The following is an 18,183-nucleotide window of genomic DNA, read 5'->3' as shown; positions in this document are numbered from 1 at the left end:
AGATTTCAATGATGGGATCGGGTTAGGGGGCTTCCCTTTTTTCACACCCTATATACATTTTTGTCCCCTTTTCCTGTTATTGAGCTATGAAATTTGTTGGTTGTCTAAATTCCGCTGAGATTTTGTAAATTAACAGGTGCTGCCATGTTTTAACTTAAGTTGCTCCTTATCTGTTTCCCCTGCTAAGGACAATTAAGGGCAGATACAAAACAGGCAATAAAAAGACTGTGCAAACAAGATAATATAACCTAAAAGGGATTCTACACAGCTTTGTTTGTACAAATCGATAAATAGAAAACTATTTCAAACACGATGGCACCCGTTTCTTTATAGAAACTAAAGTACTTTATAGAAACTTATTATATTTAAACAACTAATATAATTGTTAAAATACATCTACATGTTATTAGAAGTCTAATATTTGAATACATGATTGTCTAGCATGGATTTACTATTTAACATCCCATTAAACACTTGATTTTGTGCAAAAATTATGCTTTGTCCCACCCTTCCTAGAGAGAGAGAGAGCTAACTTTGTAACCTATGTTTTCAAAATGTTGCAAAAATGCCTAAACCAGCTCTTCAACTTGCAGCAATTGCACATTACAGGAGGGAGTCGTGAGACGAGCACAAGTTTTACACACAAGCAATGGGTGTTTAATGTCCTAACGCATTTGTAATGTAATTTGTTTGCAAACCAGATCACTTGCTCTGCCGCCAGATGCAGAAGTGAGGGGAACATGTTTGCTAAAATATGAGGTGGTTGAAATTAAGACACCTTGGAACATTATTTCCTTGGTTGCAATTTGCACCCAACATCATAATTCTTTTATTTCATTATTTGTGTTTTGTTTAATGAAAGGGACAAATATATATATAAATATATATACAAATCTACTGTTTTCCATTAACTGTTTTAATAGACCTACAAGGAACATTTAGAAGGGCAGAAACACAAGAAAAAAGAAGCTGCTTTAAAAGCTTCCCAGAATACAACTAGCAACAACACAGCAGTTCGTGGAACCCAGAACCAGCTCCGCTGTGAGCTTTGTGATGTTTCTTGTACAGGAGCAGATGCTTATGCAGCTCATATTCGAGGGGCAAAGCATCAGAAGGTACATTCATACACCTCACTATTACTGCATATTATCATGTGATTTTGTTTTTAATTAGACAATACATTCACAATTAAACTTAAATGGATCGAATAGACCAGATAATTTACTTCTATTCACAATTTTGCTTAGTTTTTTAGTTCTAAGTAATTATAGGAGATATCAGAGGTTATAGGAGTTCTCAGGAGTGTGCATGTGTCCTTTACCCATCTGGCAGCAGTGTTATATATAGTTTCAAACACTGATGCCATAGAATGCAAAAGATATGTGCATGCTCCTATCAATCTACCTAGCTTTACTCTTCAACAAGGGATGCCAGAAGAACAAAGCACATTTGATAAAAGAAGTAAACTGGAAAGTTGTTTAAAATTGCACACACTACATGAATCCGGAATGCTTAATTTTTACTTTACAGTCCCTTTTTAAATGCAGAGGATAATTGTATTTTAAACATTGGTACACTATGTATGGTTGTTTTGGCATTATCCCAAACACAGAGTTACTTAGTGCGTCTGTGTTCTCATCATTTTCATTATGAATAGCTTTAGTTTGTGTTTTTCTTTCTAATGACACAGTGATTCCACGGATCATCATCAATTACTGTTGGGAATATCACTCCTGGCCAGCAGGAGGAGGCAAAGAGCACCACAACAAAGCTGTTAAATATCACTCCCCTACCCACAATCCCCCAGTCATTCTCTTTGCCTGTAGTGCAAGGAGGAGGTGAAGTTTAGGTGTCTGATGAGAAGTTTTCTTCAATCAAGATTTTTTTTTTTTTAGCAGAGTAAGCTTATTCTGTTACATTCTGGGGTCTAGCCTAGTCCACATCAGTCTCTTCAGTAGTGCAGTGGTGGCTTTTGAGCACTTGAGAACTTGTGAGGTACAATCCTCACTGCGTTTTCTCAAGAATCTGCTGCCCTAACTAGAAAACCTGAGTAGGTTTACTCAGTTTTTCTCTCTTCACAGGTCCATGTGAGGTGCTGCACCCTCTCAAACCAGGTGAGCTGTCCTGCTGCCGGACAGCACTTTCAGGTAAGTGCCATTTTAATTTTCTTTTTGCAAGGAGATTGCCGGCACTTGTTACAGCTAAAAGCTGTCTTATTTAATATGGGACTTTATTATACCTTCATGTTTGGGGTTTCTTTTAGGCAGTTTGGGCATTGAGACTGTGAGGTGATTTATGGTGGCTCAGTGTGTTATATATGTTTTTATACTTTAACTTTTGAGATGTTTATATCAATTAGCGGATATAAAACATTGTTTCTGGACATGCCCTAAGGTCAGATTTCTGGCTTAAGGTTACGTATTGGTTAAACAAATTCTTAGACTACTTACCCTCTAGTAGACATATTTATGCATGAAAAATTATATAGGGATGAAAATAGTAAATTCATCAATACAGCAATATTGATTGGCAGAAAAATGATAGTAAGTTCATGGAAATCAAACTATAGCCCAAGTATAAAAGAGTTTATCAGGAGAGTCTTATTACAAATCGGTATGGAACAATATGATTTAGATTCTGCTCAGGATACACCCGTTAAGAGTTTTTTTTTCCCAAATGGTTCAAGGTAATATGCTCTTTTCCGGAAGATATTCAGAAACAATCAGATTTTTTTCTGTATGGCGGTGCTTACAGGAGTTTTCCCAGCGTCCTGGTTGAATCAATAGTTTCTGGACTAAACAACAATTTGGGGAGAAGGGGCGCAGGACTTTTTTTTTTTTTTTTTCCCGTTCTTGTTTATGGATGGTTAACGGAGTTGTTTTAGCATATAAAATAATAAAATCCCAGCATCGAGGTATATTTGCATATATGCTAGATGAGTTATTTTCCTGTTTTTTCTTATATATAGCTTGCATCGAAACTATGAACATTGAATCTCTGATGTATTAGATATTGATGATTGTTGAACCGGACTATATTGTTTCATCAAATTAACAGCTTCCTTTTTTCTTTCTTTCACCCTGTGTGGTGTATCCTAATTTAACAATTTAGTATTGTACCCTATGCTGGTAATAAATACAATTAATAAAAAAAAAAAAGCTGTCTTATTTAATATGGGACTTTATTAAACTTTCATGTTTGGGGTTTCTTTTAGGCCGTTTGGGCATTGAGACACTGAGGTGATTTATGGTGGCTGTGTGTTATAGATGTTTTTATACTTTAACTTTTGGTCATGGAGATTACTGTTGTAAGGGGATTGTTTCTTCTGTGAGGGAAGTCACTCTGAGCTGCAGGACAGGTAGGCACCTCAGTAAAGCTACTGAGGTGTATAGGTAGCCTGAGGTTTATTTGGTTTGTTGCGCTAGCACACATTTCTATTTAAAGAGACAGTACACATTTATTTATTTTCAAATAAATCATTTTTACACTTATTACATAAAATAGATCAGGAGGCTTTTCAAACCATTATCCCAGGCAGTGTTACTGCTTGTCAGTTATGTTTTGATGCTCAGGTGGAACCCCCAGTTCCTTTTTGTTCCTCATGCATTGAGAGAACTTAGAGATAAAATATTTTGACCATGAGCCACCATTATTCCAGGCAAATGCTCCTTCAGATTCAAGCTAGAACACCTTCGCTTATTACTTAAGGAGGTTTTGGCTACTTTGGACGACTCCGGCACAACTATTGTAGTCAATCCTAAAAAGTCTAGTAAATTGAACAAATACTTTGATGCTCCCTCCGCGGTGGAGGTTTTTCCGGTTCCTGACCACGCTGCGGAGATTATTGCTCAAGAATGGGAAAGACCTGGTATTCCCTTTTCTCAATCTCCTATTTTTAAGAAGATGTTTCCTATAGCGGATTCTAGGGACACTGAACCCAAATTTTTTCTTTTGTGATTTAGGTAGAGCATGCAATTTTAAGAAACTTTCTATTTTTTTCCTATTAGCAAATGTTCTTCATTCTCTTGGTATATTTATTTGAAAAGCAAGAATGTAAGTTTAGATGCCGGCCCATTTTTGGTGAACAACCTGGGTTGTTCTTGCTGATTGGTGGATACATTCATCCACTAATAAACCAGTGCTGTCCATGGTTCTGGACTTTCTTTTTCAAATAAAGATAGCATTAGAACGAAGAAAAATTGATAAAAGGAGTAAATTAGAAAGTTGTTTAAAATTACATGCTCTATCTGAATCACAAAAGAAAAAATATGGGTTCATTATACCTTTTTTAAGGAGTTGTGGAAAACGGTTCCTAAGGTAGAAGGAGCGATTTCCACTTTAGCCAAGAGGACTACTATTCCCATAGAGAATAGTTGTTATTTTAAAGATCCAATGGATAAAAAATTGGAGGCTGATGTATGTCCACCAGGGTCTACAATGGCAACCTGTGGTGTGTATCGCCACTGTCGCCTGCGCTGCAGCTTACTGGTTTTGATGCGCTGTCTGAATCTCTTCAGACGGATACCCCTTTTGATAAGATCCAGGACGGGATTAAGGCTCTGAAGTTAACCAATTCCTTCATTACAGATGCTTCCTTACAGGTTATTAAACGGGGAGCCAAAATTTCTGGTTTTGCGTTCCTGGCCCGCAGGGCCTTGTGGTTGAAGTCCTGGTCTGCGGATGTTTCATCTAAATCTAAGCTCATGGCTATTCCTTCCAAGGGTAAGACCTTGTTTGGGCCTGGTTTGGCAGAAACTATCTCATATTACTGGAGGGAAGCTTTCTTTTCTTCCTCAAGATAAAAAGAATAAGCAAAAGGGACGTCTGAGTAATTTTCGTTCCTTAGGTAACTTTAAAGGCAAGTCTTCCTCCCCTTCCTCCAAGCAAGATCAAGCCTTCCTGGAAGTCCAACCAGTCCTGGAATAAGGGAAATCAATCTAAAAAGCCTTCAGCTGATTCTAAGTCAGCATGAAGGGTTGGCCCCCGATCCGGGAGCGGATCTTGTAAGGGGCAGACTCTCTCTTTTTCCAGGCTTGGATAAGAGATGTACCGGATCCCTGGGCGGTGGACATTGTCTCCCAGGGATTCAAAATAGACTTAATCTTTTCCTCCCAGAGGCTAGTTTCTCCTCACCAGATTATCTGTAGACCAGATAAAAAGAGAAGCGTTCTTCCATTGTGTCAAGGACCTTGCCGTCCTGGGGCTAATAGTTCTAGTTCCCTTTCAGGAAAGGGGTCTGGGATTTTACTCAAATCTGTTCGTAGTTCCCAAAAAGGAGGGAACTTTTCGACCAATCCTAGATCTAAAATGTTTAAACCAGTTTCTCAGAGTGCCATCCTTCAAGATGGAGACTATACGCCCCATTCTTCCCTTGGTACAAGAGGGTCAGTTCATGACAACCATAGACCTAAAGGATGCATAACTTTGTTCCCATTCACAGGGACCATCACAAGTTTCTGAGATTTGCATTTTTGGACAATCATTTCCAGTTCGTGGCCCTTCCATTCGGCATTGAAACAGCTCCCAGAATTTTTTTCAAAGGTTCTGGGGGCTCTTTTAGCTGTGCTTTGATCTCGGGGCATTGCAGTGGCACCTTATCTGGACGACATTCTGGTTCAGGCGCCATCTTTTCAACAAGCAGAATCTCATACGGAGATCTTGTGGTCTTGTCTTCGATCCCACGGATGGAAGGTAATTCGGGGAAAAAAGTTCTCTGGTTCCAGCTACAAGGGTCATATTTTTGGGGACCATAATAGACTCCCTGTTAATGAAGATTTTTCTGACGGAGGTCAGAAAAAGAAAGATTTTCGACTCTTGTCTTGCCCTTCAGTCCTCTCCACGGCCGTCAGTGGCTTAATGTATGGAGGTAATCGGTCTGATGGTGGCTTCCATGGACATCATTCAGTTTGCTTGGTTCCATCTCGGACCTCTGCAGTTATGCATGCTCAGACAATGGAACGGGAACTATACGGACCTGTCTCCGCGTGTAGATCTATATCAGGCGTCAATAGACTCTTCCGTGGTGGCTTTCTCAGGATCATCTCTCCCAGGGGACTTCCGCAGGCCCTCTCCTGGGTGATAGTCACCACGGATGCCAGCCTTCTAGGTTGAGGACCAGTATGGGGCTTGTTGAAGTCTCAGGGCTTATGGACCCAGGAGGAGTCAGTCCTGCCCATCTTGGAGCTGAGAGCAATCTTCAAGTTAGCCTTAGTCCGGTTTATCAGATTCTAGTCGGACAACATAACCTCGGTGGCCTACATCAACCACCAGGGGGGAACTCTGAGTTCCTTGGCCATGACAGAGGTAGACCGAATTATTCAGAGGGCGGAGACCCACAACTGCTGTCTTTCTGCGATCCACATCCCAGGAGTGGACAATTGGGAAGCGGACAGACTTTTCATCCCGTGGAGTGGGAACTTCATTTGAATTTGTTTTCCAGCTTGACTCTCAAGTGGGGGCAGCCGGAGTTGGATCTCGTGGCTTCTCGTTAGAATGCCAACGAGATACGGCTCGAGGTCAAGAGATCCGCAGGCATTTCTGATCGTTGCTCTGGCAGTTCCTTTGAACTTCAGCCTAGCATACCTGTTTCCTCCGTTCACTCTCCTCCTAAGAGTCATTGCTCGAATCAAGCAGGAAAGGGCGTCTGTAATTCTCATAGCCCCGGCGTGGCATTGCAGGATTTGGTATGCAGACCTAATGGAAATGTCATCATTTCCACCTTGGACACTGCCTCTGAGGAAGGACCTTCTACTTCAGGGTCCCTTACTTCATCCAAACATCGTTTCTCTGAAGCTGACTGCTTGGAGATTGAACGCTTAGTTTTATCTAAGCGTGGATTTTCAGAGTCGGTCATTAAAACCTTGATTCAGGCTCGTAAGCCTGTGACTCGCAGGATTTACCATAAGATCTGACGTAAATACTTGTATTGGTGTGAATCCAAAGGATACTCTTGGAGTAGAGTAAGGTTTCCTAGGTTTTTGTCCTTTCTCCAGGATGGTCTGGAGAACCGTTTGTTGGCAAGTACTCTAAAGGGTCAGATTTCGCCATTGTCTACTTTGTTACATAAGCGCTTGGCAGATGTGCCAGACGTGCAATCGTTTTGTCAGGCCTTGGTTAGAATTCGGCCTGTGTTTAAACCTGTTACTCCTCCATGGAGTCTTAACCTTGTTCTTAAAGTTTTACAACAGGTTCCGTTTGAGCCTATGCATTCTTTAGATATTAAGATGTTATCTTGGAAAGTTTTGTTTCTTGTTGCTATTTCCTCTGCTCGAAGAGTTTCTGAACTCTCTGCTTTACAGTGTGATTCCCCTTATCTTACATTTCACGCTGATAAGGTGGTTCTGCGTATTAAGTTTGGTTTCCTGCCCAAGGTTGTTTTGGTCAAGAATATTAATCGGGAAATCATAGCTTTTGTGTCATCACAAAGAACGCTTGTTAGATAATCTGGATGTTGTGCGAGCGCTAAAATTTTATTTGCAGGCAACTAAGGACTTTAGTCAGTCTTCCGCATTGTTTGCTTTTCTGGGAAACGCAAGGGTCAGAAAGCTACGGCTACTTCACTTTTCCTTTGGCTGAAGAGCGTTAATTGCTTGGCATATGAGACTGCTGGACAGCAACCTCCTGAGAAAATCACAGCTCATTCCACAAGGGCTGTAATTTGCAAGGCTGCAACTTGGTCAACTTTACACACTTTTTCCAAATTCTATAAATTTGATACTTTTGCCTCGGCTGCAGCTTCTTTTGGAGAAAGGTTCTTCAAGCAGTGGTGCCTTCTGTTTAGGTTCCTGTCTTGTCCCTCCCTTATCATCTGTGTCCTCTGGCTTGGGTATTGGTTCCCAACAGTAATTGATGATGATCCGTGGACATTAGAAAGAAAACGAAATGTATGCTTACCTGATAAATGTATTTCTTTCTTGACACAGTGATTCCACCACCCGCCCTGTATTCAGTTTCTTTTTATATAAACCTCAGGCACCTCTGCACCTTGTTACTTCCTTTCTCTCCTTTCCCTTTAGTCAAATGACTGGGGGATTGTGGGTAGGGGAGTGATATTTAACAGCTTTGCTGTGGTGCTCTTTGCCTCCTCCTGCTGGCCAGGAGTGATATTCCCAACAGTTTTTGATGATTATCTGTCGACTCACCATGTCAAGAAATAAATAAATTTATCAGGTAAGCATAAATTTCGTTTTTTTCTTGTTTTGTTTTTTTTTAAAGTTCAGTTAACTCAAATTTAAATGCCCCATGAAATTTGCTAAATTACCTTAATGGAAGACGAGAGGGGAGGACTTCCACCTCTTCTACTGTGCACATGTGTAAACAGTGCATGCTTATTCACCATATACATGCATAGGATTGTGTTTGTTTAGCAAGGGTCCTTTGTTCAGGAACACCAGAGAAAAAGATAAAAATATCATCTGACAAAACGGTTTCATGCAGCTTCCATTTTTTTTGTCCCTATTTACTTCCAGGTAAATTGTAGGGACTGGGCCATTTGTGTTTGTAAATCACAATGTTGCTAAACACATTTGCCATAGTGTACTAAAGAAACGTGCATATTTTTATGCCCCTATGAGCCTATCTAGATTTCCTCTTCAACCAATTATACCAAGAAAACAGAGCAAATATGATAATAGAAGTAAATTGGAAAGTTGATTACAATTAAAATATCTATTTTCTAAATAATTATTCAATTTGACTTCAAGTTTCTTGTAAACCGTTTTTCAAATTCTTCATTTTGTTGAATCTATTTTAGCAGATGTGAAGACACTGAACACAACCTTTTATAGACTTACTGAGGCGGAGCTATGTAATTAAGCAGCTCTTTTTTTTCTGGGAATAATAGTTTAGTGCGTGGTACTACACCTTAGAGTAAGTGCTTTGTGTAATACTCCCATTTAGTTTATTTGATGTCTAATCATGTTGTCAAGTACTGCACCTCTGGACAGTAAACTAAACATTTCTATTTAGGTTATGAAAGAAAACAATTTAACCCTTTAAGGACACAGCTTTCAGTTTGCTCAATTGTTTTATGACGGAAAAATTCCGTCAAATGTCCTTAAGAGGTTAAACATAGCCATGAATCTAACAGGTAGTTGATTTCTTTGAATAACTGGGCCTAAGTGCATCCTCACTTGCTGATAACCAGAACTCGCACTATTTAATTGGTGGACGGGGAAGCTTATTGCATGCATAAATACAAATGCTTTTCTTAGCAGAAGAACATCTATTTTACAAAATAAAAACAAATCTTCAACTGTAATGTTAGAAACACAGAGGAGAGAGTAAGAAAAATATATATAAATAGAAACAAAAGAGAAAAAAGTAATATAAGGGATATTAAAAACAAATTGCAAAGAACTGCTAATCTGATAACTCATTTGAAGTCAATCATTTATTTAAAAAATAAATGGAGAGGTGTCTGACCAAATATTGTGTATATTGTGTTTTAAGTAATGAGATTAAAGGGTCAGTCAAGTCACAATTAAACTTTCATGATTCTGATACATCACACAATTGTAAACCACTTTCCAATTCACTTCCATTATCTAAATTTACGCAATCTTTTTATATGCACACTTTGATGAGGCACCAGATCCTACTGAGCATGTGCAAGATTCATAGTATATACTTAAATGCATTTTGTGATTGGCTGTCAATTGATGCATTAGGAAGGTAAATAACTAATTTTGGCACTTTGCTTTTTCATTGTCTATCCATTATGCATTTATTCTGCTATTTTACTGTGTTTAGTGGTCCTTCATTATAGTCAAAGGGGAGTTTAATATGAGTGTTTTTATTTAATTTTTTTTCTCTTCAGGTGGTGAAATTACATACCAAACTTGGCAAACCCATTCCTTCTACTGAACCAAATGTTGTTAACCAGTCTGTTACCTCTGCTGTGGTTTCCAAATCAGCTGCCTCTGCAAGTAATGCACCTAGCACCAATGGGACTTCGTCTGCTGTAAAAATTCTAACTTCTAGCTCTGGCACAGGAAGCAGCAGCAAAATGTCCAGCATCTCCTCCAACAGCATTGTCAAGAAGTTATCTACACCCAAAATAACCTTTGTTGGCAAGTAGATTCTCATTGCTTAATTGGATATCTCCCCCCCCCTTTCTTGCCCTTTTAAGAATGTGAGGGTCTTGAATGTATTCTATATTTCTCCAACCTTTTTATACTGCCAATCATGGCTGTTTGAGTACATTCACCTGAATTTCACAATGTGATGTAAAATGTGAGTTTCCTTTAATAAGGTGGTGAGAGCCCACAATCCATTTATTCTGGGATTCAAGTCCTGGCCACTAGGAGGAGGCAAATATTCACAAAACTTCCAAAAGCACTTCATCTCTCCCACCTCACAGGTATGTCAGTCTTATGTTTGTTTCCCAGGAGAAAGGTGAAGAATTGGGGTGCTCCAGATTTTGAGGGGGCCTCAGACTGATTTGAGGTCTATTTTCCTCTTTCGAGTGCTGCTACTGAGAGACAGAGGGGAGATTGGAGTATTGGGTAGTGACATAATTACTCCCAGTGAAGGAGTTAGTCACAAGCCTTCTACATGTGTCGCAGGAACAGTGAGGTGAAAGGGAAGAAGTTCTCTTCGACATTTTGGGAATTTCTGCCTCCTAGTGGCCACAAGTTCAATCCCAGAAGTAAAGGATCATGGACTCTCACCACCATGATTTATTTTATTTATTTATTTTACTTGAATCGAGAAACTGCTATAAAAAACTGTCTTTTTACAGTGGTCAATCCAAAAACGGTTTCTTTCCTTTGACATGTAGAGTCCACAACGTCATTCCAATTGCAAGAGGGATATTCAACTTCTGGCCAGCATAAATGTTTTGTAGATCTATTTATAAAGCCCATGAAGTTTTTTTTTTTTTCTCCTACATTGGTGTGTCCGGTCCACGGCTTCATCCTTACTTGTGGGATATTCTCATTCCCTACAGGAAGTGGCAAAGAAAGCACAACAGCAGAGCTGTCCATATAGCTCCCCCTCTAGCTCCGCCCCCAGTCATTCTCTTTGCCGCTCTGAACAAGTAGCTTACCTATCCCAGAGGGAATTTCTGACAGTCTTCTAGCATTACATGGTCTTGTTAGAAAAATGACTGATCATACCTGAAGCAGTTAAGCCTGCAAACTGTTCCCCCCCAACTGATGTTCTCTGGTTTCAACAGTCCTGCGTGGGAACAGCAATGGATTTTAGTTACTGGTGCTAAAATCCTACTCCTCTCAACAGAAATCTTCTTCACTTTCTGCTGCAGAGTAAATAGTACAAACCGGCACTATTTTAAAATAACAAACTCTTGATAGAAGAAATAAAAAACTACAACCAACACCACATACTCTTTACCACGCAGGACTTGGTATGCAGACCTGGTGAATATGTTATCGGCTCCACCATGGAAGCTACCATTGAGACAGGACCTTCTAGTGCAAGGTCCATTCAAACATCCAAACCTAGTTTCTCTGCAGCTGACTGCTTGGAGATTGAACGCTTGATTCTATCTAAGCGTGGGTTTTTGGAATCAGTTATAGATACTCTGGTTCAGGCTAGAAAGCCTGTAACCAGGAGAATTTACCATAAGATATGGCAGAAACATCTCTATTGGTGCGAATCCAAGGGTTACTCATGGAGTAAAGTTAGAATTCCAAGGATTCTTTCCTTTCTCCAAGAAGGTTTGGAGAAAGGTCTGTCAGCTAGTTCCTTAAAGGGACAGATATCTGCTCTGTCTGTCTTGTTACACAAACGTCTGGCAGCCGTGCCAGATGTTCAGGCGTTGGTCAGAATTAAGCCTGTCTACAGACCTGTGACTCCTCCATGGAGTCTAAATTTTTAGTTCTTTCAGTACTTCAAGGGGTTCCGTTTGAACCTTTACATTCCATAGATATTAAGTTACTATCTTGGAAAGTTTTTTGTTTTTGGTTGCTATTTCTTCTGCTAGAAGAGTTTCTGAATTGTCTGCTTTGCAGTGTAATTCACCCTATCTGGTGTTCCATACAGATAAGATCGTTTTACGTACCAAACCTGGTTTTTCTTCCAAAGGTGGTTTCCAATAGGAATATTAACCAGGGAATAGTTGTTCCTTCTCTGTGTCCTAATCCAGTTTCTAAAAAGGAACGTTTGTTACACAATCTAGATGTGGTTCGTGATTTAAAATTCTCTCTAGACGCAACAAAGGATTTCAGACAGACATCTTCATTGTTTGTCGTCTATTCTGGTAAGAGGAGAGGTCAGAAAGCTACTGCTACCTCTCTTTCCTTCTGGTTAAAAAAGCATCATCCGATTGGCTTATGAGACTGCCGGACTGCAGCCTCCTGTACGAATTACTGCTCATTCTACTAGAGCTGTGGCTTCCACATGGGCCTTCAAGAATGAGGCTTCTGTTGAACAGATCTGTAAGGCAGCGACGTGGTCTTCTCTGCATACTTTTGCCAAATTTTACAAATTCGATACTTATGCTTCTTCGGAGGCTATTTTTGGGAGACAGGTTTTACAAGCAGTGGTGCCTTCCGTTTAGGTTACCTAACTTGCTCCCTCCCTTCATCCGTGTCCTAAAGCTTTGGTATTGGTTCCCACAAGTAAGGATGAAGCCGTGGACCGGACAGGAGAAAACAGGAGAAAACAGAATTTAAGTTTACCTGATAAATTTCTTTCTCCTACGGTGTGTCCGGTCCACGGCCCGCCCTGGCTTTTAGTCAGGTTTAAAATTTTTGTTTTTGTACACTACAGTCACCACTGCACCCTATGGTTCTCCTTTTTCTCCTGACCGTCGGTCGAATGACTGGGGGGCGGAGCTAGAGGGGGAGCTATATGGACAGCTCTGCTGTTGTGCTCTTTGTCACTTCCTGTAGGGAATGAGAATATCCCACAAGTAAGGATGAAGCCGTGGACCGGACACACCGTAGGAGAAAGAAATGTATCAGGTAAACATAAATTCTGTTTTTTTTTTGTTTTTTTTTTTGTTTTTTTTTTAAAAAAGTTTAGTTTTGCTTACCTTTAAATAACATTGCTCTGATTTTCAGACTCCTAACCAAGCCCCAAAGTTTTATGTGAATACTGTCAGCTACCTTCTCCAGCTTGCTCCTGTTTGTGTAAAGGGTCTTTTCATATGCAAAAGGTGGTGGAGGGGGGAGTGTCTTATTTCCCACTTGCAGTGGGCTTTCCAACTACCTTTTCAACATAGCTAAACTGAGAGCTTCTAAGTAAGTTTTTAAACAGTTTTATACTGTGCATCTTATTCTTTATAGTAGTGTCTATTACATGCAGTTATATGAAAATGAGTGTATACTGTCCATTTAAGTGTAACTTCCCTTACCCATAATCCCCAGTTATTCTCTTTGCCTCTGTCAATGGACGATGTGTGAAGTTGGTGTATGAAGATATTTAATCCTTTTATGGGTACTTTCCCTGCAAGCAAAGATTGGGGTCTAGCTGTGTCCATGTCAATCTCTTTAGTAAGAGTAGTGGTGACTTTTTAGCAGTTAAAAGGCGGCAAGGTTGTCTTTGCTTTACTTTTAACACTTTGGCTTTCTACAAAAAAGGGTAGCAGAGTTACTTACCCTGCTCTTTCTTTTCCTACAGGTCCATGACAGGGAGTGAAGTACCTGCAGCATCTGTCCTACAGCTGGATCTAAGGTAAGTGCATTTGCCTTCTAGGTATTGAAGGACAGCAGCACTTAACAGGTTAATCCTCATATGGATCTTTTCTGGGACATAGTAATCCTTAGTTAGGGATTCTTATTGTGGACAGATTTTTGACACTTTGTGTTTGAAATAAAATAGAGATTTTTATCACAGTGTGAGATTTACTGATCTCGAAGACACATTGCAGCTGAGCAGTTATATAATCAGGGATTTGCCGCTTCAATGACAGGGTATTTCTATACGGACCCAGGTTTTATAGTATGTGGGGACTGGCTCTAAAAGGAGTGAAATGTTCCACTTTATTTCTCTGCACGGTCTGTTTGCTACAAATACAGCTTTATATAGAGCCCAGTATGTATTGGTATTTGTATTACTTTTCCTCGTTTTTACTAACTGCTGAGGGACCGGACCGTTTATGGCGAAGTTAGAGTCTTAATACGTAGAAGTATTTTCCCACGCCTTGCCTTTTTGTTGGGTTAAATGCCGTGGGCTTATTTTGTCTTGGAGCCTGTCGTTTTATTTCCTCCCCCTAGCAGTTTGTGATCACGCTAGTTGTGCTGTTTTTGCATACTGGGCTCTACCTGGCCGGACTTGCTTTGAGGGTCCTGTTTGCTTGGTGCGCAGTTTTGTTCCGCCATTGTGGGCAGGTACATTTTAGCCTATATGATAGTTTAGAGAGATGCGCTTAACATCCATTAACAAGGGATCTTTTTCATAGAGATTGTGAGGGAGGATCTGCAGGCTGCCTATGTTTGTCACTCAGTGTAATGAGTTAGGTACCCAGTGTATTAAGTATTATGTTCTCTTTATGTACTCGCCATGTAATGAGTACCATATACACTCTGTTTAAGGAGTATTATGCACACACAGTGTAATGAGTGTTATGCACTTTTATTTTTCAGAAGTGTTCAGGTGATTAGACTGGGAGTTAAAATGTATATCTTCACTGTGCTAGCCCGCAGAGCTTCTGTGTTTGAAATCTTGGCAAGCATTTGGCTTTGCTTTATAAGGATAAACTCTGTTTGGTCTTAGTCTGGCAGAAATCATTTCTGAGTTTACAGGTGGAAAGGGTTCTTTCCTACCTCAGGACAAGAAGAATAGACCTAGGGGTCGACGGACTTCTATTTGTCCTTCTTTTTGCAACTTTAAGGGACGAAAGTCCTCTCCTCTTCCAGACCAATCAATGTCCACTTGGAAATACAGCCAGCCCTGGAACAAGGGGGAAAAAAACTAAAAGCCTTCAGCTGACTAAATCAGCATAAAGGGCCTGCCCCCAATCAGAGTTTGGATCAGGTGGGGGGCACACTTTCTCTTTTTCGGCAGGCTTGGATACGCGATGTCCCAGGTCCATGGGCTGTGGACATAGTATCCCAGGGTTAAAGAATAGGATTCAAGTCTTGCCCTCCAAGGGGCAGATTCCTCCTGTCTAGTTTATCCTCTATCCAGGTAAAGAGGGAGGCCTTCTTAAATTGCGTGAAGAACCTATCCTCCCTGGGAGTTATTGTACCAGTCCCTCTAAAGTATCAAGGTCTAGGATTCAATTCAAATCTATTTGTGGTTCCCAAAAAGGAGGGGATTTTTCGCCCCATCCTGAACCTAAAGTGTGTAAACAAGTTCCTAAGTATTCTGTCCTTCAAGATGGAAACTATTCATTCCATTTTTCCCTTGGTCCAGGTAGGGCATTTCATGACGACCATAGACCTGAAGGATGCATATTTACATGTTCCCATTCACAGGGATCATTTTCCAGTTTCTAAGGTTTGCCTTTTCTGGACATGCATTTCCAGTTTATTGCCCTTCTGGTTGGTTTTGCTGCAGCTTCCAGAATATTCACAAGAGTTCTGGGAGTCCTATTGGCACTGATCAGATCCCAGGGAATTGCTGTGGCGCCTTATCCAGATGTCATCTTTTCAACTAGCAAAATCTCATACAGAGATGTTGTTGTTTTTTCTCTGTTCGAATGGGTGGAAGGTGAATCTGGATAAACGTTCTCTAGTTCCATCTTCAAAGTGCATTTCCTTATCAGACGATTAATCTGAATCCCCTAACAAGAGACTCTCTCTCGTGGTGGATTTCACAGGAACATCTGTCTTGGGCAATTGCTTCCCGAGACCTTCCTCGGTGATTGTGACTACGGACGCCAGTCTGTCAGGCTGAGGAGCTGTTTGGGGTTCTCTGAAGGCTCAGGGCCTGTGGTCTCGGGAAGAGTCTTCTCTTCCCATAAACATCTTGGAGTTGAGAGCAATCTTCAATGCCCTGTCAGCGTGGCCTCACTTATTGTTAGTCCGGTTTATCAGACTCAAGTCAGACATAATCACCTCATTGGTTTACATCAACACCAGGAAAGAACTCTGAGTTCCTTGGCCATGAAGGGGGTGACTTGCATTCTACAGTGGGCGGAAGCTCACGATTGTCTCCTTTCTGCTATCCACATTCCTGAAGTGGGCAATTGGGAAGCAGATTTTCTGAGCAGACAGACTTTTCTTCCCGGGGAGTGGACTCTCCATCTGGAAGTGTTCTCCAGGATAACCCTCAGGTGGGGAGTTGCAGAGTTGGATCTGATGGCGTCTCGTCAAAATGCCAAGCTTTCAAAGTACGGTTCTAGGTCTAGAGATAATTAGACTGCCCTAATAGATGCTCTGGCGGTCCCTTGGGTTTTTTGGCTAGCATACCTTTTTCCTCCGTTTTGCTCTCCTTCCATGAGTCATTGCTCGTATCAAGCAGGAGAGGACGTCTATGATTCTAAAAGCTCCTGTCTGGCTCGCAGGATCTGGTTTGTGGATATGGTGGAGATGTCATCTCATCCACCTTGGAGGTTACCTCTGAGGAAGGACCTAATTCACGGTCCATTCCTCCTTCCAAATCTAGATTCTCTGAAGCCGACTCCCTGGAGATTGATCACCTAGTCCTGTTTAGATGGGGTTTTTTTTGCAGGCAGTCCAAATTTAATTCTATGCTTCAGGCTCATAATCCTGTTACTCGTAGGATTTTCCATTAGATATGGCGTAACTACCTTTTTTGGTGTGAAGCTATAGGTTTTTCTTGGAGTTTGGTGAGGATTCCCCAAATTTTTTCTTTTCTTCAGAGTGGCCTGGAGCAAGGTTTGTCAGTTAGTACTCTGAAGGGTCAGATTTCTGCTCTGTCTTTTTGCCCAAACATCTGGCAGAATACTAGATGTTCTAGATTTTGTTCAGGCCCTGGTCAGAATCAGGCCTGTGTTTAAGCCTGTTGCTCCTCCTTGGAGCCTTATCCTAGTTCTTAAAGTTTTGCTGCAGGCTCCGTTCAAACGGATGCATGTTGTTGATATAACATTATCTTGGAAAGTTTTATTTCTCCTTGCCATTTCTTCCGCTCGCAGAGTTTCTGAGCTTTCAGCTGTGCAGTGTGATTCCCCGTATCTTATATTTCATGCAGATAAGGCGGTCTGTCGTACTAAATTGGGGTTTCTCCCAAAGGTGGTGTCGGATCAAAACTTTAATTAGGATATTATTGTTTCTTCTTTTTGTCCTAATCCTCCTTTTCCTAAGGAACTTCTTTTGCATAACCTGGATGTTGTAATGTTTTCGTCAATCTTCTGCCCTGTTGTTTTCTCTGGCCACTTCTACTTTTCTTTTCCTCTGGTTAAGAAGTATGATTTGTTTTGCTTATGAGACTTTTTTTTATTTTTTTATTTTTTTTTATTTTTTTGTAATTCAGCCATTTTTTTGATTAAACCTCAGGCACCTTTTTCACCCTTGTGTTTCTTCTTTTGCCATTTTCCTTCGGCTGAATGACACAGGAATATGGGTAAGGGAAGTTATCCTTAAAGGGATACTAAACCCAAGTTTTTTTTCTTTCCCGATTCAGATAGAGCATGCAATTTTAAGCAACTTTCTAATTTACTCTTATCAATTTTTCTTCGTTCTCTTGCTATCTTTATTTATAAAGCAGGAATGTGATGCATAGGAGCCGGCCCATTTTTGGTTGAGAACCTGGGTTAAGCTTGCATATTGGTGGGTAAATGTAAGCCTCCAATAAGCAAGCACTATCCATGGTGCTGAACCTAAAATGGGCTGGCTGCTAAGATTTACATTCCTGCTTTTAAAATAAAGATAGCAAGAGAATGAAGAAAAATTGATAATAGGAGTAAATTAGAAAGTTGCTTAATATGTCATGCTCTATCTGAATCATGAAAGAAAAACGTTGGGTTCAGTTTCCCTTTAACAGCTTTTCTGGGGTGCTCTTTACCTCCTCTTGCTGGCCAGGAGTTGAATATCCCACTAGTAATTGGAATGACGTTGTGGACTCTCCATGTCTGGAAAGAGAGAAATTTATCAGGTAAGCATAAATTTTGATTTTCTTATGTAATATCTTTAAAAACAAAATTTCAGTTTTGCATTCATTGCCAAAGTAAATAGGTTTACAATTTTCAGCCTCCTTTCAGGTTTATACAAACGTTTAAGTACAAAGATCAAATGTCTTATGCAGCATTTACAATTAAACACCATTTTAAGAAATCTTTGAAGGAAATAACTAAAATATAGTATTGGTCTCCTT

General features: G+C 40.4%; 1 protein-coding gene and 1 non-coding gene across 4 annotated transcripts in view; both read left to right on the top strand.

Moving 5' to 3' along the window:
- The window catches only part of ZFR (zinc finger RNA binding protein), a 136,765-nt gene that overhangs the window by 39,803 nt on the left and 78,779 nt on the right, over positions 1–18,183 (top strand). For all 3 annotated transcript variants that reach the window (XM_053701176.1, XM_053701175.1, XM_053701178.1), the window contains exons 8-9: positions 924–1,115; positions 9,818–10,070. In XM_053701176.1, the coding sequence (XP_053557151.1) occupies positions 924–1,115; positions 9,818–10,070 (445 nt within the window). The remainder of the gene's footprint in view (positions 1–923; positions 1,116–9,817; positions 10,071–18,183) is intronic.
- LOC128650677 (small nucleolar RNA SNORA66) lies at positions 691–824 on the top strand. The gene has a single exon (XR_008400941.1). It is a non-coding gene; the product is annotated as a small nucleolar RNA SNORA66 (small nucleolar RNA).

The sequence above is a fragment of the Bombina bombina genome, chromosome 2 (assembly GCF_027579735.1).
Source record: "Bombina bombina isolate aBomBom1 chromosome 2, aBomBom1.pri, whole genome shotgun sequence".
NCBI classification, from domain to species: Eukaryota; Metazoa; Chordata; class Amphibia; order Anura; family Bombinatoridae; genus Bombina; species Bombina bombina.
The sequence above is the reverse complement of the archived record's forward strand: the minus strand, read 5'-3'. Positions and strand labels throughout refer to the sequence as shown.